The 26489-nt window shown below is 40.0% G+C and overlaps 1 protein-coding gene across 5 annotated transcripts; it reads right to left on the bottom strand.

Annotated features, from left to right (window-relative positions):
- Positions 1–1593: 1593 nt before the first annotated feature.
- On the bottom strand, positions 1594–26477 carry CEP57L1 (centrosomal protein 57 like 1). 5 transcript variants are annotated; one of them, XM_088161925.1, is made up of 11 exons: positions 26377–26477; positions 13363–13507; positions 11483–11659; positions 10779–10900; positions 10246–10362; positions 9897–9974; positions 8086–8184; positions 7415–7492; positions 7082–7311; positions 5347–5491; positions 1594–3225 (listed from the first exon to the last, which is right to left on the bottom strand). In XM_088161925.1, exons 2-11 carry the CDS (start codon positions 13502–13504, stop codon positions 3010–3012), a joined length of 1404 nt encoding a protein of 467 aa, XP_088018051.1. In that variant the 5' UTR covers positions 13505–13507; positions 26377–26477; the 3' UTR covers positions 1594–3009. The 5 variants fall into 5 exon arrangements, with proteins under 5 accessions (XP_088018051.1, XP_014748903.2, XP_088018052.1 ...); XM_014893417.2 differs by having other exon boundaries at positions 26350–26477; XM_088161926.1 differs by lacking the exon at positions 26377–26477 and adding an exon at positions 20145–20240.
- Between the last annotated feature and the right edge of the window lie 12 nt (positions 26478–26489).

The following is a 26489-nucleotide window of genomic DNA, read 5'->3' on the forward strand; positions in this document are numbered from 1 at the left end:
TAAGAAAGAATCAAGAGAAAAGAAATTATGCCATTATGTAGCCAGTGGAGTTCAGATAAAAATAACACAGATAATGGCTATAAAAGTAATGACCAGGCATTTGGGTTAAGATTCATCTGACCTGTTACAGCTGTTCCCTCAGAGTAACATTTTCAGAAATGCTTGCTTCTCTCTTCTCATCTAAGACAGACTGTGGCACCCACATGGGAGCCCATGGAGACTTTCAGGTAAGCACCAGAGCCACAACCCAAGCAACTTGCAGAAGTTTCAACAGGCCCCAGCAAGGGACACAGTAGAAGCAGTCTTGGCCACTTCTGTACAGGCGAGCAGAGGGAAACAGAATGTGCTTCATCAAAAATAAGAATGCTTGTTTTATTACCCTCACTTTCTTGGCTTTTTCCCTGCTATAAAATCATCATGTGTTTGTACAATATTCTTATTCTGGGAATGTATTTCAGTCTACATAAACATCTGCACTTAGTTACGTTAGCCAGTATCCAAATCTCAGCAAGATCCTGCCCTGATTATTTAGCTCTGAATGTTTTTGCCAGCTTCTATTCCCAGAACACGCTGGATTTATAGCTATGTCCAACCTCCAGCTTTGCTAGTTAGAAGATTGTAACACACATGCTCAAACCAAACATCTTTTGTACTAGGACAAAGTCTTTCCAACAGGCTCAAGTAACAAGACATTAAATTGTGCTAGCATACATTAGCAGCAGGAAAGTGAACTATTGTTGGATGCAATTTTTTGATCTGTATTTTTAATCATATTGTTTGACCTACATCTTTTGTCCACTTTCCTTCATATCTAACAAGGAAATACAATCCTTAATTCAAATACCATTCGTTGCAATTTTGCACAACTCAGTGCAAAAGAACCCAGATCTCAAGTAAATAAACTGATAAGTCTTTTTTTTGGGATCACTGTGTGGTTTTGTCTGCTGCCCTGCAGAGTTAGATCCAAACCATTAATAAAAAAGAGATATATACAGTTTCATCTGAGAAGACAAACAAAAACATGCAGGATATAAATCAAAACAAGGATTTGAAAAAGAATAGAGTAAGCACTTACTAAGCCAAAAACATATTGTTCTTGTGAAGAAGCCTGCTCTGACCATTGTGCTTTCCCCAAATGTACGTTTCTGGAGTTCCAGGCCAGAACATTTTTGGAGCATAAAGACATGAAGCATTCGATCCCAGCAAAATTCACTGTGATCCACCCAATTCTCATGGAGCTGAACTTCACCACAGTTGTGCACAAGCTTACCTTCCCAATGCAGCTCCTGGACAATTATCCTCTGACGGATATTTCCTTGAAGACTTATTTTACATGACTGATGACTGCCTCAAACTGTGAATATGCTAATGGGTAAATACATAACCTGACCTCCCACCCGACCCTTCCCTCCCAACATACAATCTGAAACCACATTTTAAGCTTTTCTTCAAGCAAGAAAACTGGTTTGGGATACACTTTCTTTGCATCTGGTTTGGATCTCTCAGTCAATGCTGAAATGCATCTACTTTGTTTTGGTGTGTGAAAACACATGCACTACAGAAATAAAAGCTTTAGAAACAAAAAGCAGAAAATAATTCTTAAAATTTATTTAAATCTTTTGAGTTTAATTACAAGTGATGTAACCAGTCAGCCCATGTAAGCTCACATATCCATTCCTATTTTCCCCTCTGAAATCCCAGCTCCTGGCTCTGAGCAAGACAGCTTTTTCAGCTCCTGGCCCTGCTCTGAAGCGGGCAGAGATGAGAAATGCCCAGCCACCAGCAGGACCAGGTTCAACTGTTTCCCTCCGGCCACTCACCCCACATAAGGGCAAACACAAACTTTTTTCTGGGACTGGACAGCCCTTGTCAGCACATACATTTTGAAGACTGACTACTCAATGCTGTCATCATTTAAAGACTGCCCCATCCAGTACCTGGCTGACAGACCCAAAGTTGCAGCCCTCCACCACAGCTCCTGTCCAAGTGGGGTGCCAGGGCCCCGCTTCTCCAGCTCCAAAATAACACCCCCTCCCCAGGATTCAAACAACAAAAATAGTCAAAAAAATAGTCAACAAAAATACCAGGTCAAGGTAAGGAGGGAGCCACAGAGATTTATGTACCCAATCCCTACCAGTATCAGTCATTCTACTATCCAGACATGCATAAATCTATCTCAGAAAAGCTATCTGCACCATGAAAAAATACCAGGCTTCGAATTTTGTCTAAGCAGCTTTAAGCATACAGTGTGCTTTTCTAAGATAGAAATAATCCATAAATAAGAAGATTGGTAACAGGTACACAGCTGAAGGTCTCCTCCTCAGTCACTGTATACTGTGCTAGAAGTAGGTTCTGTTAAAGAGAAGACAAGCACTCAAGCGTTTGGCTTGGCCCCTCCCATGCATGTATCAAGAACACTCCAATATTCTCGTAACTAAACCAAGTCATGGACTGTGCTTCCAGAGCCCAGCTGTCCCTAATACTAAGGCTGTCAATAGAGCTTATAAAGCAGTAATACTACTACTAATGAAAACATACATAACTAAAGAGACAATACCTCTTCTGCCTCATTCACAATGATCTGAATCTTCAATTGTTAGAGAAAGGAAGACTTTTGTTTTTATTTATACAGAAGCACTAGCACACATCATTCTGGAAAAGCAAGCTCTAAATATCTCCTCGGTGGCTGGGAAAATAGGATGCCAAAGATCATATAATATTTTAAGTGTAAAAATGTATAAAATTTTATTTGACAAGTTAACAAATAGTAACATTTCATTAGTCCATTAAAACACTTTATTACAAAGAAGTGTAGTTGAGTTACAGCTACACTACATGAAAGTTAATTCTAAGGTGAACAAACCGACCTACTGGAGATTAGGCAGTTTAGAATGTACATGTCCACTGTATCTAGTTTATTTTTAAAATGTATTTTGTGCAACTAAAAATTTACTAGGTGTCAGACAACTTCAAAAACTTCTAACATAGCAAACTTCAGAACTATTATTCTCAGATGACATCATCTTTTTTCAGAGATAGCTGAAGTTTCCTCACAGCTTTCAGCAGCTGAAGAGAACTTCTGCTCTTCTGCCCAGGACAAGGTTTAGACATACTTTCCTTTACAGTGACTCCATTCCCCCTTGCTTCCTTTTGTTCACCACACTTTAGTTTGACATGAGTTGCCCCTTGCTTCAATTTTTGAGTTTTTCTCTTTAATTTCTGCACCTAGGAAAAAAAAAATTACTGATTAGCATGTTACATACTCCAAAGACCCACAGCTGTAGAGATGGCTGGACTTTTACTGAACTCCAACTACAGATGACTGAGACATTAAAAAAAAAAAAAAAGAAAAGTTTAAATTTAGTAATGTAGCACAGTTGTCTCACTGTAACAGAAAACTGACCTTGCCCATACAGAAACCACCACAGAAAACTGATCTCACCCACACTCAATTGGTTGTTGAATCCCTTTGCTCCCTAACATAAAAATGCTTGCATGAGAGAGCTGGAATATCATCTCTTAATAATCTATATTTACAATAGTCTCTTTCCATTTCGGATTGTACTATCCTAATAAAAAACCAAACAACCAATAAACCTCTAAAATGTACACTGTTAATTATCAGTTACTGGATCTAAGCAGCTTATTTTGAAGCCTCCTTAACAAAAGTGGAAAACAGAATAAATAGGGTTAATTGCTAAAGAATGTTTTTTAAAATGTCAAATCATGAGTCTTGACTTGCACTTGGCATGAAAAGGTCACTTCCCAAAGATAAAATTAAGCTGGAAGTATTCCAAATGCCAATTTAGGCTTTAAGTCCATTTCTAAAAATAATTAACTTTAATTGCATTCTAGAATATATTAACTGTGAAACACAGAGATTAACATGGCACTTTTAGCATGGCAGGTTCTAGAAAAAGAAATGTGCATTAGAAAGATTAAGATTGGTCTGTACAAAATACAAACAGAAATGTCTGTGTGCAAAAGTGCCAGATAAATAAAAAATACAGGCCAAGGAGTTAGAGGAATGGCCTGTATTGATAACCAGGGCATGATGAACAGTAATTATGCAGACACTACTATTTACAGCATGACCCTAAGGGGTGTGCTCTGACCAGGCTGCACCAGAGCACAGAGGACTTGCCAGAAGACCTGTACACTGGTAAGAGGCAAAGATGACAATGTTGCACCGCATTCTACGTGCTACTCTTCATCAACCCAAAACAAAGGCAAACTGTAGCCATAAAAAAATGGAAAAGAAACAAAAGTGCAGTTGCTTTCCATTGTGTTAGGTTCCTGAGGATGAAGTCAGCAAGATTTTGAGGCAAGGAGTAACACCATAATTGTTGGGTTTTCAAGAATATAAGAGTTTTATCAAAAAAAGCTGCTGACATTGCCAAGAGAGGCAGTAAGGACTCAGCAGTCAATGCCCTTTGCCCATATTGCTAACATGCAAGTCTGACACATCTGCTATGACATAAAGCTTGCAATTACATGTACAATAAAAAGTTTAAGTGAGTCAAATCTATCAAAAATGAATATTAATAAAACTGGTCAGATTCAAATTAACTATAACCTCCTCTTTTCATAAGGTCTCACATTGAGTTTTGCTTTGTTTCCTGTATAAGCAAAGTTCTCAGGTGGGTATTTATCTTGAAACATAAGATGAAAAAACAGAAAACAATCAGACAGAACTATGGATTGAATGTTTAATCATATGCCCAAACCAAATTGCTACAAAAGAGGTAGGCTGCTCAGCTACAGAAGAGGGATTTTATATGGGCATGTATGAAAAGTTGTTATGTATGGCTCTAAACTAAATGCTGTCAGAATGAGGACAGCCTAAAGGTTAAACAAAACTGAAAGGTTTGCCCAGCTATGATTTTGGAGAAGCTCTGGTCAACAGACTACTTTATAAAAAAGATTCAATGTTTCGGTAATAGAAAGGACATTTAATCCAATCTGCACAGGAATTACAGCTTCTATTTTCTCATTCCCCTGAGAGACAGGATACAAAGGAATGAAATTCAAACAGTTTGTCTTAACGTGGTGAGCAGAAGTGACAGACAGTGCAACCCAGCTCTGTATTGCAGAACTGCCACAGGGCAGGAAGCTTTCCCACCAGCATACATTCCAAACTGCCAGTTGTAAGCACTTTTTCTTGATCAAATGAAGAAATTCGAGGTACAAAAATATGAGCCAGCAGTCTAATTATAATCACCCATACTGGAACATCTTGGCTTAAAACATTCCAGTAACATTCTAGCTGATGACAACAGGAGGCAGAGTCGTGGCAGGCTTTCAACAAGAATGTTAGTAGCTAGAGAGTTTACATTTCATTCTTACAGTAGCCTGATGCTTTTTCAGCTTGGATATTTGTTTTCCTTTCATCTCCATTTGTTTTACAAGCCAATCCAGCTCCTGTTCCAGGTCTTCACGAGCTTGGGAGTCTTGAGTCTCCTGTATCTGCTTCAGAAGTTCCTGATGCTCACTATTAAAGACAAGAATGGCAATCTAACTATTCATGATATGGTCTCTAGGATTTCCTCCTGCAGGAGTTCCTGGCCATTTTGTGCAGAGTACAGAAATTAAGCATTATTTCCACTCTCACACAATAGACATTAATCTGGACTATATTAACAAGAGAAAGGCAAAAGGTTTTTCTGTGAGTCTGATTTTCTCATTCCAAATTGTTAGCTGATGTCCATCTTACTTCTCCCTCTTCCCACAGGCATAACAACTACATGTGTAATAGTGTGCAAAATGAAATTTTTGAAAGTGAACAGCAGCTATGCAGTCCAATATTTTCACTTCCTGCTCCATTTAGCACAGACTTTGGAGGTTTAATGTAATACATGAAAGTATTTTTTAAACTAGTACATTCAAGTTACAATTTTTCTGACAAATTATTAAAATATTCTAGTAAAAAAGATTTACAGCAAAGAGGGCTGCTTAATTAAATTAACCAGACTAAATAAAAGAAATTGTGTACATCTTGATAATCAGACACCTGAACAAGTTTAAGCCAGAGACTGCCTCTTAGATAAGTAATCCCTTTACAAAGGTCAGAGCTTCTTCTCTGACTTCTGAGTAACTGCTTCTCCTTGACAGTTTAATTGAAGCAACTAGTTGTTGCAATAAAAAAAAAAAAAAAAGCCTGTCCTTGAACTGCCATGAGTAAGCTAGACATTGCTTTTTGAACACGAGATTGCTTGCCAGTTTAAATTTTACCACATCAAGCATTTCAAATCAGCGTCAACATCCTAACTGGTTTAATCAGCACATCCTCTTCTGTTCAAGCCACAGCTCATCATGTTGACATGTCAGCTACGACCAGCTACAGAGCTTTGGCCCACAGCCCCACAAGCCTGCATTAATGGGAAGATACCTAAGAACACAACAGGTTGTAATCCACGTTTACTTGCATGGCTAGAAAGATACATACACTCCCATCTGAAGTGTTAGCTTCTTCCACACCCTGCCCATTTTCTGGCAGGAGACCATCCCTCTTTCACAACCCCTTTACAGGACCAGCAAGTTCTCCTCCTATCAACAAGCAAAGGGTACGAGCACTGGACTGACTCAGCACAAAGACCCAGCAGGTACACTGGTAAGGAAAGAACTCAGAGTGAGTACAAAGGAACAGGAGAGATGTTGTGACAGGACTGTTCATGCCAGAGCTGTACTAACCCCATTCCACCACCCAGACTGACTGCATCCTGCAGGCCTACTCAATATCAGCATCACCTTTGCAGCCTTCTCCAGGAGAAAAATTTTGGTTTACTCTTTATATCTCAGAGTATGTTTAAAATGTCTAAAAAGCACAGGTCTGAAAGGCTTTTCATTTGCTGCAGCTGCTACTTCCTGTTTAAATACAGGATGTGGAAGCAGAAAAACAAGACCAGTGAAACACCAGGATAGAAAGAATTTTTTGAATGAGAAAAATCCTGCTAGTCAAGCCTGCTCAGGTCACTCTGTCAACAAGTAGTCCTATAGCTGAAACAGGCTAGGCTTGACTACAAGCACCCGATTGCTTCTCAGGGCTACTGCTGAAATCACAACACACACGATGGGTACTCACGAACTCATTTGACCCAGCTCGTCTTGTAAGGCCAACAGAAGGTCTGAAAAGCTCCTGGTGGCAGTGGGAGTTGTGGAACAAGAGGATACAGACTTTGAAAGCGCACTGTGTCCTGAAATCCCAGCTGTAGCTCCTCCTTGTCTTTGCAATGAGATACATGGATTGCGATGCTTCATAATGTACAACACGCTTTGTACGTTTGCACTGACAGAATGGCTGGAGCTGGCAGACTTAAAAGAAGAATTACCAGTGGCTTACAGAAGTAATTAACAACTACACAGCCTTACCCAAACTGTAGATGTCACTTCAGTGAGAACAGTGGTATTCACCTACCTTCCCAGCCACAAAAGGTAGTTCACCAGCCTTTACATGTAATCGTGAAAGCTGCATTTTCTTCATTGTAGGATTTCTCTGTCATAAGAGCCATAAGAAAATATAAGACAAGAAATTCCAATCTGCTGACTCAAGAGTACAATCTTAAACTTTTTTTTTAGTAAGTAAAATTCAATATAAATATACAATGAAATGCGTCACCTCCAGTTTTCTTCCGGTTAAAAAAAAATATTTTCCCTCCTGTATGTTTAACAAGTAAGACTTTCCAATAGCTGACACAAATAAATTTTATTCCATATGCATGAAGGAGATAGTTTAACAATTAGGCTAACATTAAAGGAATTGAACCTTGTTTACTTAAGTTTTCAAAACCACAATTGCAAAATTTTGACTGATCTGTAACATGTGTTGCAAAGTAAATTTTTTTTTTTCAGTAATCTCCCCAAAACACACCATCTTAAGATGCTGACCTAAAACTCCTTTGGAAACTAACTTTGCCAGATAAACTGAAAGGCAGTGAAGACAGGACATGGGGGATGGCAGCAAGACTTTAACAGAGGTAATTGTCAAGCTGGTAAGGGTGCCTCTTACATCACCATTTTTCACAAATTCCAGTCTGTGTGAGTCAGATGCTATCAGCAAAAGTATGCTAATAAAAATTTCCATGTTACCTTCCTAGGTTTTTTGTTCTTCCCATTTTCCTTTTCAGGTTCATATTGAGATGTTACTGAAGACATCAAAATTCTGTTTACATCAAATGATGTTTGAAACTGTGGCAATAAGCAAAAAGGAAAGCAGCCATTTAATGTAATACCAGAAGTATGAAATAGCAAGGTTTAATTAATTCTCTCTTTCATGCATGGATAAGAACCAATTAGGGACACTATTAATTGTCCTGCTTGGAAGGTATAAGCTACTCTTAAAAACTGAACAGATTACAAAGAAGGCAGGGTATCAGGCAGATCTTGCAGCTCTATCTTATTATTCCTCATTTTCATATTCAGCTGCAGCAGCAGCTGTATTTTTCCATTGTGACAACCAGCAGCTGAGATAAGCCAATCCTTTTGCATGCTGAGGATCTGACCATAAAATCCAAATTATCTGAACATTTGGCTCTTGCAATCTGGGGACAGAGAGAACGAAGCCCGTCTGTGTTACACTGAGGTCAAACCTGCTGGACAATCATTGCTCAGTGGTTCAAAGTTGCTACCAAGGCCCATGATAAACAGGATGATAATCATTCCCAATTAAACATAGGACAAGGACTTTGCTTTGGCATGTGTTACAGTTCCAGCTAAACAATGCTGGAGGTCCACCACTAAAGTGAGAATATTCTGGCTTTTCTGTCATCAAGAGGAAATGAACCACACCACACCCTGTGCTTTCCAGTCCAGATCCAACAGACCTAAATCTATCCTGCAGTGTATTAAGATGGTACTAACACTACTTTAGGACTCAGTTTACTGCATCTAAGTCTTTTCTTAAGCAAATGTTTAGACTACCTGCTCTGGGAGAATCATTCTTACCATGTTTCTCAGAAGATAAAATCTCTGTACCAGGCCTTTTGCTCTGCAGCAGCAAGCAGTCTAAGCAAGAAACCAAAAAACCTACACGTTTTCATCTGTGTCATTCTGCTGGATTCTGGAGGTGGTCAGACATCTGGGCTACAAATCTGCATGTTATTTAAAGCTTCCTGGATTGATGAAAACCCATCATCCTTGGATGAGATACAAGAGCTGACAGCAGTGATGAATTAAATTAAGGCATCAGCTTTGCTTATGTTCTTCCAAAATATTACTCTTCAGCACTGCAGTCCCCACCCCACCCCACTGGAATTCCCCCACAACTGGTCTCTCTTTCATGCTGGCTGCTACTTGTGCACAAAATGAGGTTTGGAATACAACTACCTTGCCTCTTCAACAAAAGGTTTCAACATTTTTCTCTCTTTGGCAAATACTCCTCTCTCAGATGGATGCCAGCCCAATGAACTGATTACAGCTTCACAGAATAATGAATTATACAAGATCTCATTTGATGAACAACATATTACTGATTAAGGTTTTTCCAAGTACAGCCTTATGTATTCAATTTCTACAGATCTTAACAAAGGGAGGAAAACAAACACAACAACTAACCTCATTTGGGATATATGGTTTCATATGTGACCACTTTCAAGTTACTGGAAATTAAGTTAACCTGATTCAGTTATAGATTTTCTACAAATTAATTTTCTACCTGGGTCACTTAGAGCAGTGTTGAGGCTGATGAACTGTTTCACTAATACAAACCCAAGCAGAATATTTCTTTATTGAGATATGCAACACACCTGGCAAACCTTCTAATATGGAGCTATAAATGATCTAGGTAGTATTTGAGTAATAAACATGAGGAGTTAAAATGTAATAAAACAAGAAAAGCATTTTGAACAGAGAGAATAGCTTTCTTCAGTACTAAAAAATAAGATAAAATATTTTCAGTCTACCTGAGCAGTTTTATCTTGTATTAGCTTATGCTGATGCTCTTCTTTACACAGCTTTTCTTCTAAGTGTTTGATCTTGTCCTGAATTTGAAGGCAAGAATGATTAGTCCCACTTCAATTTGTCATGCTGAATCTGAAGTCTGGAGGAGCTCACAATTGTAATGTGGGGATAAAACTGAACTGTAGGAATTTTTAAAGCCCAGACTGAAAAAAGATTCATGCACATGAAGCCAAGGTGGCTTTCAGTCACGTATGCTTTAACAGAGGTAATTTTGCAAAACTTAGTACTATTAATAGTATGCCATAAAATGATACCAAATTACTTTCAGACTGTCATTCCATGCATGCTTACTTCAGCAATTCTCTGAGTAGCAGTAAGTTTAAGACACTCTTTTTCTAGCATTTCAAGCTTTTCAAGTTTTGCATGCAGTTCTAACCGGTTCTGACCTTCCTCTTTCTGAAGCTGAGCCTGAAAAAAATAAGCAAGAATAGAGTTGGCCACTGACTGAAATTGTTTCAAAAGAGCAGAAAAAGCACCAAACCACCCCATACCAGAGTAAAGGTGTTTAATTAGTTTAAATTCCATATTTTTTAAATTGCAAAGTGATGGAAAATACCAGGCAGAAAAGGCAACTTAAGCTTCCAGCAGCTTTTTTTGTCTACCAAGTGTGCATGTATTAGCATGGTTTTGCTCATTAGGAGTTCCACCCAGGGAGCTTTTCATACAATTCATTGAATGGTTGTCATCAGGCATACACTAAATTGCTTCTGTTTGCTAGCAGCCTGAGCAGAGCTGAGGAAAAACAATGACCACAAAAAACTTCCTGCACATTTCTGTAATTTTAAACTACATCACTACTTTGTTATTATGCTGAAGGGCTTCACCTGTTGTTCTAAAATCATTTTCTTTTCCAGTTCTGCACTGGAAACCATTTTCCTCATGTAATCCAGCTGTTTCTCCAGCAGGGAGCAGCGGGATTGTGCTGCATTTAACTGCACACTTGCATCTACAGAGAGAAACAAGACATTCAGTACAGCAAAGGGAGCTACACATTTAGCCAGACTGTCATTTCATTGAGGAATTCTCTGTCTTCAAAACAGGCAAGAACAGTTTAGTTAGTCTGAACAAGTCATATGGTTAAAAAGTATTTTATTTATAAGACATGAGAATCAAAATGTTTTTTCAAAGCTAGTCCCTAATCTGAATTCCAAAGGCATGAGCACTGCAGTTACTTTGATTTATATCAGCAGATACCTAACCAAAATCTGAGAGAGGAGAATCTTCTCCTATCTTTTCTCAAGTTAGCTGTGTTATGTAAGCAACTGCTAGCTTATTGTAGGAGTTAAACATACCACCTGAAACATGCTTAGTCTTTAAAATTGCATTATGGCTTATGCAATACTTGGTTGATATATGTAAAAAAATATCTCAACTTCATCCACAATTATCAAGCTCCTGTCCCTCCTCAGTTCTGAAGCAAAAAATGAAAGGGAGCTGTACTAATTACCAGTTTTTCAAAACAAAACACTCCCTAGATTATACAGTCTTAATGTTGCTGTGGCTACACCTTATCACTCAAAAGAAATACCTTTCCTCTGCATCAGCTGTTCATGTGCTGTGTTCTTCTCGTAGGATTCATCCTCTAAGACCTTCTTGTACTGAGCAGCCGCTCTGGACAGGCTGCACAGTTTATCTTCAGCCTGGGACTTCTCCAGCTCTAGACGATGGATTTTTTCTTGCAGAGCTTTCAGAGCTGCCACTACAGCTAGCAAACAACACAACAGCCACACTTTAAGCAACAGTTCCTGTTTTGGTGATGATAATCGTTATTAGAAAACACTTCACATTACAATATACTACCTAAATTTTCTTCCTAGAATCACTCCCAAAATTAATTATATTTCCCAGCTGTACACCAACTTAAGCAGAACATATATAGGGGAATATTGATGTGTTTTCTGCATAACTGAGCTACAAAGCTCCGGCCCTATGAGCAAAACTATTTTTACTCTAAATTGCAGCAAGCACAAAGAAATCATGGCAAATAGAATATAATAAACCCTGGGGCTTCTCTTTAAATAGAAGCAGAGAACACAGGTATCCAAGTGAGGTCACAAGTTTTGGTGTAGGGCAACTGGTCTGGACAGATTAAAAAGAGAAAACATGCTCAAAACAGGGGGAGAACTTAGATACAAAGGACAATTTAGCAAAGGATACATTGTTAAATACCTTATTGTTTCAAAATATAATGTTTCAACATCAAGTATCTTGTATTTGATGATTCTTTAAACCACAGATAAAAGTCTGGAAGATTTTGCTTTCAGCCTTAAATCAGTATGTGTCAAATTATACCGAAAATAAAAGCTGCAATTTCAGCTACAAGAAAAAGTATGCTAACTCTCCATACAGCATACAGACCTGTGGAAGCTTAAGACATGCTCTGTAACAAGTCAAGCTTATTTTCTGACATTTTATAATTGACAGATTCTCTATTCCAAACTCTCTCTCAAAAGAATACAATCAGATATTGCCACCTCCTTAACAAATTTCACCATCTTATCACAGATCCATTAAAAAAACAAACAAAAACCCCACAAACCAAACAAAACCACACAACAGCAAAAACCAAATAAACATCAAAAACTCAAAACAAAAAGCAAATATCAGAAAGCAGAAGGATGAAGTGGGACCACCTTTTCCATCTTTCTATTGGTATGCCAAACACTTCTTTAATCACTTCACTACATAGCACTAAACTGATCACTGTAATTCAAAAAAGCTCAAACTCTCTATGACATAAGATTACCACAGAAATCACAGATTTTTCAGGTGAAGAACAATGATCACAAACACACTCATAGGCTATGTCTGTGCAAGGTAGCAAAGTTGTCCATGATAATAAGTCCAAGTATGGGTATCCTTATGATTCCCTAGGCTCTCCAGATATGTTAAGCCACTGACCATTTGCCTTGTGAGCTCCAGAGCAGTCACCCATTAAGGCACATGACAACCATATTTCATAGGGACTAACTTTCATGCTGCTAACTTTCAAGAAAAAAGCCTTAGAAGTGATTTTAGGCTGGAAGGAGTCAAATAGCACTAAGCAAAGCAAATTTCAGGTCAGTGTACCATACTAATATCCTTTTATTACTATATTTGAAGTCATGAACTACTTCTACTGAGTTTGAAGCATTCTCCTTTGCTTTCAGAGGAAGTCTGACGATTTTAAGTTAAACAAATTTCAAAGCCAAAGTTTACACGGATGTTAGAAGACTTGCAGAGGTTTCCATTCTAGACATATGACTTCAGGGAGACTACTCCCTCAGGACACATATACATCCTGTCTCAATGTCAGACTGATAACTGCAGCAAGTCATTGAACTCAGTCAAATAGGATGGGGAGTTTGCTCAAGAGATTTCACATGGAACAATTAAAAAGACCATTTTAAGGACATATTTTGGCTATACCTTGCTTATTTGGGAGAGAAGGCCTGTCACCAGCAGCAGCTGCCAACTTCTTTGATTCTTTGTAAACAAAGGCTGCAGGAAGCATCCAATCTGGTGGCTGAAGAAAGCTTCCTATGAAACTGTTCTTTGATTCAGAATCCATAGCCTGTAGAAAGAGAGCCATTTAATGACATTATTTCTTTAATAGAATCTTTTTCATAAATATGTCACTGGGCTGTCCCTGGCTCTGTTTATATCAAACCAGATCATGCACACCAAAGCAATAATAATAGTAGTAATAAGAACAACAACAAGAATAATAATAATACCCACACCCAATCAGAAGAATCCTGTCTTTTAATGCAATTCTAAAACAATGCCTTTCATAACACCAAACATAGCTTCCTTTTACTGATCAAAATTTTCCAAGATTTTTCTAGGTGCTAATTATGCTGATTTTTGTCCTTTTAAAATTCAAGAATTAAGAGCATTTTCTACTAACTATTTTACAGACTTCAATGTCTTGACTTTAAGTGCTCCCTGCAGAGAAAACATTCCAGGTTTTACACCCTGTTTCCATTTGCAGTGTCCTTAGTGCTCTTCTTCCCATCTTTTTGGATGCAAAACCGAATTACATATGGTAAATAACGTATCATTATTACATAATAAAGACACAGTTCTCCACATTTATTGTTGAGATAACAGGAGGATAGTTAATATGCAGTATCCCCAGTATTATCTCCATTATTAGGCATGGGTATTAAGTCCTATTTCTTCACTCCCTTTCTGTTCCACCTTTTCACACTCTTTGTTTTATGAGAAGCACATTTGAAAACAGTTCACACCCTGTCAAATAGAAATTTTTCTTGATACTCAAGACATGGACAGTGAAATGTGCAGAAAGTCCTTTAAGCTAATACAACCTCTAGGAAGTTAAAGCAAGTTTGAAATTATCCTGTAGTTACCTATCAAAGTAGTAGGAAGCATTTCACTTGATACAGTGTAAGAAGTGAAGACTATACAGCTTCAGCTAATAGAAAAACAGCTTATTTGAAGGTTCAGTGATATACCAATTATGATTGTTGTATTGCTTGTGTTTAAAATACAAGGCTGGAAAAGTCTTCCCCCTTGGGTAAGGCTGTTTACATGTGTTAGTCTCCAAGAAAATCACCCAAAGGAGGTATCTAGTAATATGAGGAAGAAACAGACCAAGACTAGAGCCTGCTGATGAAGCATACCCCAGGAGAAGTCATTCATACCGGGTGGCAAACAGGGAAAAAATTTTTCAATTCCAAAAAAAGATTTCTAGGAGCACTTACAGCTCTTACAGCCTGTTCCAAAGGCTGTATAAAAATACCCAAAAAATCATCTTCCAGCCACACTGCCTCTTCAAGGTATGCACTAAAATGAAGGCAAGAAATCCTTCCTTCTTCCTCCAAACTGTCATCACAGAGATGTGAACATGAGCATCTCTTCACCAGGGCTTGCTTGACCTGGGGCCTCCCAACCATCATCACTTTTGTGTGTGCTAACACCCCCAAGGTCATACCATTCAGAGCAGCCCCCTTGGTCCCAAATGGGAAGTCTATCAGGGCTACCCTCCTGCCACAGGTCTTTTGCAAGGACTTCTCCATGGGGCCCTGCTGCCATCCTCCTCAAGGTCAGGCCACAAGCTCTCAGTGCTGGGTTGAGAGCAGCAGGCAGCCAGGCACCCCACCCATCACTTGGAAGAGGTCCCATCTAGGGACCCTACCACATGGATGGCCACAAAAGCTCCCTACCTCTGTCCTGAAGGACTGGGAAAGACCATCCAGGGATACCTGACCTTAACAGCTGGCCAGATCTATCAACCAGGTCCAACAGCACAAGGGGCAATGGTAGTGAAAGGGACAAAGCAGAGAGCAGCAAAAATCTCCAAATATGGATGACAAAGTCTTGTGGCCACAGAGGTGGTCAGGGCCAAGACAAGAGAGGAGATGGTCCTGGCATGGCACAGTGCATTAACATGGAGTTCCACAAAATAAGAGATAAGCAAGACTTAAAAATTTTCCTGTTGCTATTCAACCTCTTCACATTGGTGTTGAAAGAGACTAGCAAAAAAAAAAAAAAAAAAAAAGCCACAAAAATGAGCATATGCACAGGCAAGAAGTTTCCTACCACTGCTGTGAATAAAAGGCAACTTTGGAAACAGTAGAGGAAGGTGGTTTTTGCTCACACCATCCAACCTTCTGGCAGTCAGTGTAAGTGGAGACTTGCTTTTCCAACATCCACCAGTGAAACATGGCTCCCCTGCATGCCTGCACAGCTACACATCAATTACTTTCCTTATTACTTTCACATAAACAAGTTTTGCTGTTTCCAAGGAGATGGGTCTGTGGACAGTTTAAGGAGGGCAGTGATCCGAAGCAAATAACGAATAAGGCAGCAGAAAATTTGAGAGTTTGGGCACAAGCTCAGTAATACAAAGGTGGGGGGGCATGGGGGACACCTATTTGGCAGACAGGGAAATAAAACCCCTTTAGTTCTGCTAGCGAAACCAAATGGAAGTGAAAGAAAAGAGGTCAGCTCACCTGCCTGGTGGTGGTAATTCAGCTAATCTGGTGTGGGCTTCAGCACAAAACCTCAAAACGTTGCCAGCACAGCAGGGGATAATAAACACCCACCAGCTGGAGGGGGAGCTCCCCAAGCTGCTGCTAAGAGCAGAGGCTCAGCAAAGAGTGTGAAAGAAAACACCACAAGACTGAGACACCTGTGTTTGCAGAAACTACTGCAGACACAGTTACGGACGCCTTGCTTTACCACAGCTTCCTCAGATACAGAGGCTGTGTGGAGCAGCTGAGGGCATGGTTGCCATAGTGCTTTGAGGCTGTGTCAGCATAATTACTCTGGTAGAAGTGCTCTAGTGTAGACAAGTCCTAATATCTCAGCAGGCAAATAGAGTTTATAGCAACCAAACAGCACAGGAGGAACGTCTACAACACTGCAGACCTCAGGCAAAGAGATGCGTGCCAGGAAAAGGACCAGGTCACTCTACACCAGCAAGACATCACTAAACATCCTGGCCACGTCCAGCCCACTGCAACAAGAAACTTATCAGGAAATAATTAAATAGTTTGACGTATGCTTGAACGTCAACAGGCCTACCACAACTTTCCCCCCCCCAAGTATTTAAAAACCATCACATAAAACCATCACTACCAGGTTTGCTTTTTCAAAAGTCTTACACAGCAAGCTTAAATCACTCTCTTATTCCATGGTGCCACCACCATGGACACCTGGAACACTGCCCTAAAGAGGTGTTTTAAAGCAGATATTGCTTCCCAAACAACGTTTGTACTAATGTAACTCTACAAGGCTTAGGGGGATTTAGCACGTGAACAGCACACGTTAAAGCAGCCAGAATATAGTTGTTTAGACAAGCCCTTGGTTGAGGAAAGCAGTGCACTCCTTTGAGTTTGGGCAAGAGCCAAGGGAGAAGTATGCATATTAAACAGAGGCTGACAAAATACCCCAGTTACATGCAGAGGGGAAGGGAAGAAGGAAGAAATGCCTCACTCCCACCCCAGCAGCCTACACTGCTGTGGTGAGCAGGACGAAGCACTTGTGCTGTGCAGGTCATATCTGGAGTAAACACTGGCCCTTTGGGGTTTTTAATGGGAAATGGCACAGACTGTGTTGGTGGATGCAGCAGTGACGCTCAGATACCCAGTGTTATTTTATCCAGAAAAATACAAAGTAACCGATTCCAACACTGGCTGCATCAAGCATGGGGTAACTTAGTTGCGTCCATGGGCTTTCCATGAGTCCTTCCAAGATGGAATAATCTGTGATTAAACATCAGCCTGGGCAAGCCAGCTATGTTTTTCTCCAGGTCTGAGCTAGGAGGATCATGGCATTCTGTGCCACACAAATGCAACCCTGTGCATGGTGCATGATGCCAGGCATGGCACATTAGCCCTGTGACAGCACTGCACTGACTCGAATACTCTGCCCACCTCTTGCCTTGCTGCAAGCAGTGCTCAGCCCTGGGGTGTGAGCATGAGAAGGGCTGGTCCCTTCAGTGGGACCACTACTGCCTCTTGGCTCACCATCAGGTGCAGGCTGAGAGTGAACTTGCTCAAAGTACGCTGGGGAGCAATCCCACCATCAAGTCCATCCCTGTATATGCGATGTTCATGCCTCAGAAAAGAGCAAGCAAATTGGACTTTGGTACATTAAGAAAAACACAGAATTTCCCATTCCATCACAGTCATCTAAGTACTAATACAATTTATCTTTATACCATTTCTATTTACTTTTGCTGAATATGGCCAGCAGTAAATGCCATAGTACTGGATTGGGTTGCTGTAAAAATCAATTGACATTTTACTTATGCTGTCTGGCCCAAGCAAGTATACTAACTGTGGAGAATTATTGAACACAATTGAAATCCAAAGGGTTACAGAAAGCCCGATTATGGCTTCATTATCCTCTTCCCCTCCTCTATAAGCCACTTCATTACAAAGTTTCAAAAAAATGTCTCCTGAAGTGAAAAGTCCAGAAACATTTTGCCACACATACAATTATGCCTCATACTGTAAAGCAGCATATGGAAAAGCTTTTTCTACATGTAAACAATAGCAGACTCAGGGAGTAATGCTGGCTTAACTGTCTCCCAAAAGACACACTAAATGAATAATGTGATAATGTAAGGGATACTTCCACTAAATTCTCTGATATTTGCTATCTCACAGGGACACTGGTCCATTCAAATTGCTGTGAGGGCAACCTATAAGAACCAAAGAAATATATGCTGTCAGAACACCTTCAAAGAGGAAAAAGAAAAAGCAGATCAAAGCATTTTTCAGAAAGAAATACTAAGATATCTATCTTCTGGTCTGACCTACTGGACATGAACAATTTATAGCAGTTTCTTTGATAACTGAAAAAAAAAAGTCTTAAATTAACCAAAGACTGATTCAGTGTTTATCTGACATAGGAGAAGTTCTAAACAACTGCCCCAACACAGGCTATACCGAGGAGCTTCAAAAATTCTGGCTGCTGCATTGTCTACTTGAGCCAAGCCTTGCTGGCTAATGGTTAAGTGAGAAGCCATTTCTGTGACATGATCCAAACTGGTGTATTTTTTCCCCTTTCACTTGCCTTTGAGAACTGGGAGAAAAGCTGGTCAGCTGTACTAGCTATGCTGCAACACTCAGCCTTATTCCCAGCAGACAAAGAACAGCCCTTCCACAGAGAAAAAGAAAGAAAGAAATAACGTTGTGGGCAAACTGCATTGCTGTTTTGGGAACACCCAGTCTCTAGCATCCTGACACAGCCACTTTAATCAGCCTGAAACACATGACAATGCTCAGGACATATCTAAGCAGCTGATACTCCCATGTCTCTTCTAATATAAGTGGGTTAGACATGAGATGGTGGCAGCTGCAAAACTAATAGGAAGTGAAACCTCACTGAATCAATAAAGCATTTCAATGTGATTTCTAAGTTTTGTCAAGTTCCACTTTAATAAGTTCAGGGCAAGTGGCAAAAATTTATTAGAGAAATTAAGGAACCTAGGAGTGTTTTGCAAAACTGACACAGCCAAATCCATGGGAGGCAGTTTGTCATACAAACTGAGAGATACATACTGGCAATCTCAGAACTGGATACATAAAAGTTAAATTTCCAGTCTCTTCTTTGATAGTATTGTAGCAAAGCCCATCCGTTCCTGAACATCAAGTCTATGCAGAACTTTCATACAATCATTGTTTTTCATTCTTGGAAGAAAAGGAAAAGAAATGCCCTTCTCTGTTTTCTCATGACACCACATATACTGTCAAGTAGGATAAAACCTGTCATTTTAATTAAAAAAACCCAAACCACAAACAACCCAACAAATGCCCAAAACTCTTAAGACTTTTCACTGTGTCAGCATTTCACTTCTAAGCGTTCACACGATATTTCTCTAGTTCCTGTTTGCTAGAGAGAAAAAAAAAAAAAAAAAAAAAAAAAAAGAGGAAGAAAGAAAATGGAGTGAGTTGCAAGAGTATCTTGTGAATAAGGCAAAGAAACAACCTGGTGGGGAAAAAACCTGTGATTTTTTAACAATTTTTTGGGGAATAGATTCTAACCTGGCAGTGTATCAAGCATGCAAACTTGGGTCAAAATGTTATTAGTTTTGCTGTTTTCTTCAATGAGTACAGCAGACCAAATTCCTCATCCAATTGGGCCTTCATCCAAAAGCACAATACAGTCACAATCAACCCTTGGTGGGGAAATCAAGTTGGTGTAAATTGCTTTAACCTCAAAATGCAGATCATAACTGAACTCAGCATTTAGAGGAGCAAGACTACAAATTCCTGTCTAGTAATAATTGCTATCTTAGCATGAAAACATTTAACCTGTAATACAGTGCTATCAAAATAATTACATTTATATATCTTTAATCAGTCCAAAGTAATTAAACATTTTTTGTAATAAGCATCAAACAAAACCCAAATACTATAAATGGTCACTAATATACTTTCTCACTTCACTCACAGTTCTGTTCCTGTTCTTTCATGTACCTTCTGTTACATTTGGAGTTTGTCTCTCATCTCCTCTCTTTTTATTGTTTTTACATAATCCTATAGCTTTATTCCTTGCCCTTTTCCACTTGGTATTCTTTTTCTTCTACTCCTTCTTCTAGCATAAAAAGCTAGGATTTTTCCGAAGTAAAAATATCCACTTCCCCCCTCCCCCCCCCCAACAAGATTAACTATCAAGTTTCTTCCTTTTATACTTAAAATCCAGTTCCAAGAGATGCTGCTTAGTATACTGACTGATGTGGAAATTGAAGGTGTTCTCCTCAGTACTCCACATGAAGAATGTAAAAGATTACTTTTTCTGTTCACTGTTATTTCCTGCTGATGCCATCACGCTGCCTTACATATGTAGTTTCTTTAGTTTAGTGTGTCCTGATAGATTCGAAGGTAGGAAGGAATTACTGGCTTTGGCTATGGACCCTTGGAAAAAAAAAAAAAAAAAGGGTTTGCTGTTGTATAAAGGGAAGGCCTTCAAGGGTAACTGATTCCAGTATAAAAGACTGTATCTGTGCACAGGCAGAACAATTAGATATTAGAAAGGCAAATGCAAAACGGAAAAGACATTAGGATAGGGCAGGGTAAATATAAGGGTGGTTTGAAATGACAATCATAGAGAAGAAATAAATGTAAGAAGATAGGGGATGATTATTGCAGGTGTTGACTCATTCACAGTAAACACTTCTACTGCATGATAATTCTCACCTTTTATGTCTCAAATACTTAATGGTGTCACTGAAAGATGGTTTTGAATGTTGCAACTCGCCCTCTAGGCATATGAAACACACAGACTATGTCCCCACTGTTGCCTTGGAATTTATTTTTAAAGTAAACTTCTGCTTTTACCAATACTTTCATTGTCAGTCTCTTCATCCACTATCCTTTAACCTAGCCTGAAGATGGAGTAGGAAGTAGATTTTAGACAGATAACCACAAAAACTTGACATGGATGAGCAGAGAAACACAAAGAGGGTAATTATTCATAGGATTTATCTCTTTTTACTAACTACCACGCCCACATTTTTTTCATATATTCCTGTGCTACTGCTAGCTAGGCACCTGGCAAGGAACAAAAACTCCATTCTGCATTTGTACATCAGGCAGCCTAAGAAACAGAATGAGGGAAAAAAAACAAAAAACGTTCGCAAGGAATAGGAAAGGCTGTTTCACTTCACTCCAGGCAAGAAATTATATTCAAAAATCAGATTTTGTCTGAAATAGTTGTCTTTTAATATGCAGAAATAATGAAAGCAGATCTGAGTTAGAGCAACTCCTTGATCTTATTTTGGGGACCGATTTTGTAGAAGAATGATTTTAAAAAAATATCATGTTTTCATGACTTAGAATAATCATAGCAATTCTAACATCCACATTGAATATCCTGAACAGGCACAATATTCTAGGTATTAATGCCAAATAGTTTGTATATCATATGGTATAATGAGTATTCAGAAATGCAGAAATTGTTTTATCACTACTTCTGCTCCGAGTTGCCTGGGGAAACTTAACATAGTCAAAGACATTACTTGTTTCATAAAATCTGTATATTTAAACTGTCATGGCTTTGGAGATACAGAAAAAGCAAATCTGAGTAAGATGCTACAAAATCCTGTGCACTAAAAGCTAAAACTGAAGGCATCACTTTCAGGGAGAAAACTAACTTCAATTGATGATAAAGTTTTTAATAGGCATTTCTTCCCTATTAACTATATGCAGTTTCTGAATGCAAGAAAATTTAGTGAATCTCTAGGTTCTTGACTTCAATTCTTTCTGTTCTGTGTGACCTTAATAAATCAGAGGGTTGGGACTGATAAGGGACTGATGTTTCAGGATACATGAGCCTTTCAGCCTCAGGGCTGAGCGTGTTAATAACAGGCTTACATTCCCTGCATGAAAAAGAAATGCAGGTATAGATCCAAAACAAGCAGCATGCTCAGTGAGGAGCTAAGAGCTTCGGTTCAGGGTGAGGAAACTCTGAACATAGACGTGGGTGAAGTCCCACCCTGGTGCTTGGCACCTTTATCTTCTTTGGACTCAGAATTTGGAGTCCTCTTCTGGCAGCGAGTGCCAAAATCTGTTATTTAAAACAATGAATAAAGAGTCCCTGTAGCTTTTCTGGTCTATGACTTCAGTTCATGTGGCTGCTGGTCACAGCATTTTTCTTTGTGTTATTGCTGGAAAACACCAAGGTCGGTGTTAACAGCCTGCCAAAGGTGCTTAAAGGGCCTTTTGGGCGACCAGCAGATAAAAAATTCCCAATAAGCAATGTTCCTTTTCTTTTAAAGTGCAGCTAGAGGAAACAGTGTCTACCTTCTCTGTGCTGCTACCCAGTGGTCAGAGCATTGGCCAGGAAGTGGGAGTTCCTGGGGAGCATTCATGCCTCATCCCTGACCACCATGCTAGACTGGGAGGAGGAAGAGCAGGAAGGAAACAGGGAGTCACCACCTTTTCGTTTGAAGTTATGACCCCGTTCCCTAAAGCATCTAAGTCTCAAACCAGGACAAGGCGGCTGAGGCAAAAGACAGTAAAACAAGGAGGTGTCTCTCTCATCTAGTTCAATCATCAAAACAGGGTCCTGGGATTAATTTATGCATTTCTGTTGCAAATAGATCCTGGATAAAAAACAGCACTGGCTTGGGAAAAGTTATCAGAAACCAGCAATAAGTGCCTACAGATCCCTGTATCTCTCCTTTCTTCTAGTTCACACTAGTGCCATGCATTTGCCATCCTTTCCAACAGGGCACAAATTCAACAACTGAGGTGATGAATGCTTCCCTTCCATTTTGCAATCCTGAGCACGTGGGACACTCTCCTGGTAGTTAGGAGGTGTTGATGTAAATGCCTTTGAGCTAAAAGGCAGTTCTTTAATCCCTGGGTTACCTTACTGAAGGTGAGCACTCTACCAAATTCTGCCAGGCACTGAAGCCATCTGTGGCTACAACAGAAGAACTGACTTTTTGGGTTTGGAGAAGTTCCACTCAACAGGACCTCTCTTAGAGCTGCTCCACCTGCTTCCTAGATCACAATGGAAACAAAGGGGAGACAGGTTCCAAGGCGCCCAGTTTGGGGCAATTCCAAACACTTCTATTCAGAAACGGATTAACTAGAGTTTAGGTAGCTGCTCAGAGTTCTTCAGAGCTGCACTTATGGTTTACCCATACTGTTTTCCTAGTCCTCAGTGTTTCAGATTACATTTATACAGTTAAGTGGAGTGTAGTCAGAGAGCTGGCAAAGTCCAGCAGGACTTCAAGTGACCTGTAGTTCTGGCACAATAAGCCCAGCTCTTCTCAAAGCAACCCACTCTCCAGCATAAACTATTCCACAGACTTTCTGCATGGAAGATTTGGTCTCCCAAGAAGAAGCTGATGTCTAATTTACCCATCTCTGCTGTATTTGTGACCTCTAAGGAGGCAAGGTGGCAGAGTTTGGTGCAAATGTACACCTGCAACACATAGGGCAGTAGGGCAGAACACATTAGATGTACAAACACAGGTTCAGAAGCAAAAGAAGGCCACATCCTCTCCCAAACAGAATGGTTTGGGCTTGACACCAAGCTCTAGCCTGGGTTCAAAGGCAGTAGAGGAGTAGCCTCTGGCTTTTTGGTGTCTCTTTGCAAAACAGGAGTCACAGAACTTCGTTTTCTCAGAGGGTAGCTGTCAAGAAATATGCATTTTACTCTGGAGTGCCATTTATTGTGGCAACATGTCAAAACACAGATCTAAAAAGCAAAGGTGAACTTTTTGAAGAGTCATCCAATCCAAAGTATTTAGTAATTGAAGTAAGCCTTAACAAAACCAGGTGTAAAGGAAAACAGTTGAAGGAATGTAATTTAAAAAGCAGTTCCTTCTAGACTGCACAAGTTTTACTGTGTTATTATTAGTTCTCCAGTACTCAACTAAATGCATTCTGGAGTAAAGTGCTGTTTTGTAACATACAGAAACTGGAATGAACTTTTAAAAGTAAATATAATATATTTTAAATCTTATATCTTGGAAAGGACATGAATACAATTACTAGATACTGTATTTTCAAAAATAATTCTGCTGTTGGATGTCATCTGCATATGGCTATATAAGTCCTTATCTAGTTTAAAAAAAAAAGGAAGTTGATAAATCATGAAGGAAGGAAATACTGAGGTTTAAAACAGCCACAAATTTGTTTTTCTTCAGCTTATCATTTTGAAAACTCAACTGCTGTAATTCTGGATGAGTTGCCAGATTGTTTCCTTCATAATTCTGCCTCTCTCTTATCCATTCTTTAGGGATCAAAAACAAGCATATTAACTTCAGTCAGTGAACACGCAAATCAAACAAACACATTCCCCTAACTTTGGGCTCAGATTAATTCCACTGGTAGCCTTTGACCTTGATTTCCACAATGTCTTGCAAGGCATAAAGAAGCCTGACCTGGTATCAGAAAACTGCAGAGATTTGGTTTGGAAAAAAAATAGAGCCATCCTCATTGCTATTCCCTAAGTACTACATTAAAATCTATAAAACAAAGGGCTGAAATCTGAAGTTTAGGCCTTGGAGCCAGTTTCACAATCTGTTTCCTGTAGCCAGAGTTCATTTGGAGCCAGTGGAAAAAACAGTTTCTAAAAGATAAAAGGCAGTGCTGTGACTTTCAATCAATCTTGGCATTCAGTGTGTGAATATAGCTGTACCAAAGTCTAAAATACCAAGGCTCCAGCTCTGATTCTGGTTCACTCTACTGATCTTGGATTTATGTAGTCATTATCAGAGCTACCCAAAAACTCACGAGGGGAAAAATAAGATCTAGCCAACTTCTGGAGATCAGAATTTGGAAAGAAATAAAGCAAACAGATGTGACATGCCCATTCACAGGAAAATGGGAGACCATAACGAGTGTCAGCAGAATGAGATGGGAAGCTGAAGTGGTAGCTAATGTAAAAACAAAACAAACAAAAAAACCCCCTCCAACGACATAAAAGGCACTGGCAGAATTATTTTCTTTGAACCCATCAGTTATGGTGGGTGGAGGCTTCGAGTGCTTAGAGACGTCAAGACTCATATTTATTACAGGTAGTGCTGATTTCAGCAGATACATTGTTCACAAGGGTGCCAAAGGCCTGGAGGAAGCAGCTGCGTGAAGCAGTCCAGGCCTGTCCACCCTACTGAACAATGGCAATGCAGCCTCCTTGCAGAAAAGATTTTATGAGAAAAAAGAGACTTGTCTTCCTTCAAAGGTACAGGTAAGTGCAAGTTTTAAAGAAACAATTCCAGAAAACAAAGGGATATCAGATGAAGAAATCAGATTCTTTACAAATAAGAGAGCTGTCGATGGATGGTGTTGGTGAGCCAGCTCAGGCTTTGCTCCTGGTCTCAGAAATGGTTTCTGTGTCTTTCTGTGGAATAACAGTAGCTTGTTCTGCATTTACCTTCAGTTTTGACATCTGAATTTTAGAATGGGAAATGTGTATATGAGAAGCTAAAAGTAATTATTCAAGACCCTATGTAGGCCCAGTGTCCTGTTTCTAATTTACTGCCAAGTATTCTTTTGCCTTTCTGTATACTCAGAATTTTAGTTTCACGATTGCTTCAATCTGACAGCTGCAAACAGTTCTGCCCTTGTTTTCTTCTCCTCTTCTCTGCCAAGAGGTGAACTGGATCGAGGAACTGACTTGGCTGAAAGTTAAAATTTATCATAAACAGCACAATTTTTTTTCTGCAGGAAAAGCAAGGGAAACAGCAATGCCAGCCCCTTTAGTGGCAGATTACACTTAATCACAGAACGGCTGAGCTTGGCAGGGACCTCTGGAGACCATCTGGTCCAACCCTCCATTCAAGCAGGGTCACTCAGTCCAGGCAGCTCTTGAATATCCCCAAGGACAGCAAGTCCACAACCTCCCTGGGCAACCTGTGCCAGCGCTTGGTCACCCTCACAGTAAGGGATGTGCTTCCTGATGCCCAGAGGGAACCTCCTGTGTTTCAGTTTGAGTCCCTTGCCTCCGATACCGAGAAAACACCCTGGTTCCATCCTCACTGCACCTTCCCTCTAGGCACATATAAGCGTCCGGATATATACACGGGTAAGACTCCCCCCCTGAGCCTTCTCTTCTCCAGGCTCATCAGCCCCTGCACAACTGGGATTAAAAAAAATTCCCTGGGATTAATTTGGATAAAAACACGGAATTGTTGCTCAATGTGAATATTCTAGGGATTCCCCCTCCCGTCCCTCCTTCATCCCAAGTGATGAAGGGACTGTGTTTCGCTAGCACCGACAGTTTTTCCCTTCCCGCTGACACGCTAATTTAGGATACAGCCCAGGCTCCAGCTCTGACACGCCTTTGCGGTCGCTTGAAACAGGAGCGTGCTTAAATGCTTGCCGGTGCTACGGGGTCTCCTTCATCCCCGGCTGCCGCCAGCTATCGGCGATAGACCGCAGAATAGCCCCCAAACCCTAGCAGGCAGGATGATAGGAATACCGTGCACGCATCCCACAGAGAACGTACTCCCTTTCCCAGCAGGATCCTGGCTGTGAGCCGCACTACCTGCCGGGACACGTAGTCTTCCCCCCAAAGACCACGGAACTGCCCTTTGGTCGGACTACATATCCCAGCAGCCC

The sequence above is a fragment of the Sturnus vulgaris genome, chromosome 3 (assembly GCF_052056855.1).
Source record: "Sturnus vulgaris isolate bStuVul1 chromosome 3, bStuVul1.hap1, whole genome shotgun sequence".
In the NCBI taxonomy this organism is placed as follows: Eukaryota; Metazoa; Chordata; class Aves; order Passeriformes; family Sturnidae; genus Sturnus; species Sturnus vulgaris.

Excerpts from the sequence above, each read along its gene's own strand:
- CEP57L1 (XM_088161925.1), bottom strand. The coding sequence starts at position 13,504 with ATGGATTCTGAATCAAAGAACAGTTTCATAGGAAGCTTTCTTCAGCCA. Across the intron at positions 7,493-8,085 it reads AGAACAAAAAACCTAGGAAG|AGAAATCCTACAATGAAGAA; the intron begins GTAACATGGAAA and ends CTCTTATGACAG. Across the intron at positions 3,226-5,346 it reads TGAAAAAGCATCAGGCTACT|GTGCAGAAATTAAAGAGAAA; the intron begins GTAAGAATGAAA and ends TTTTTTTCCTAG.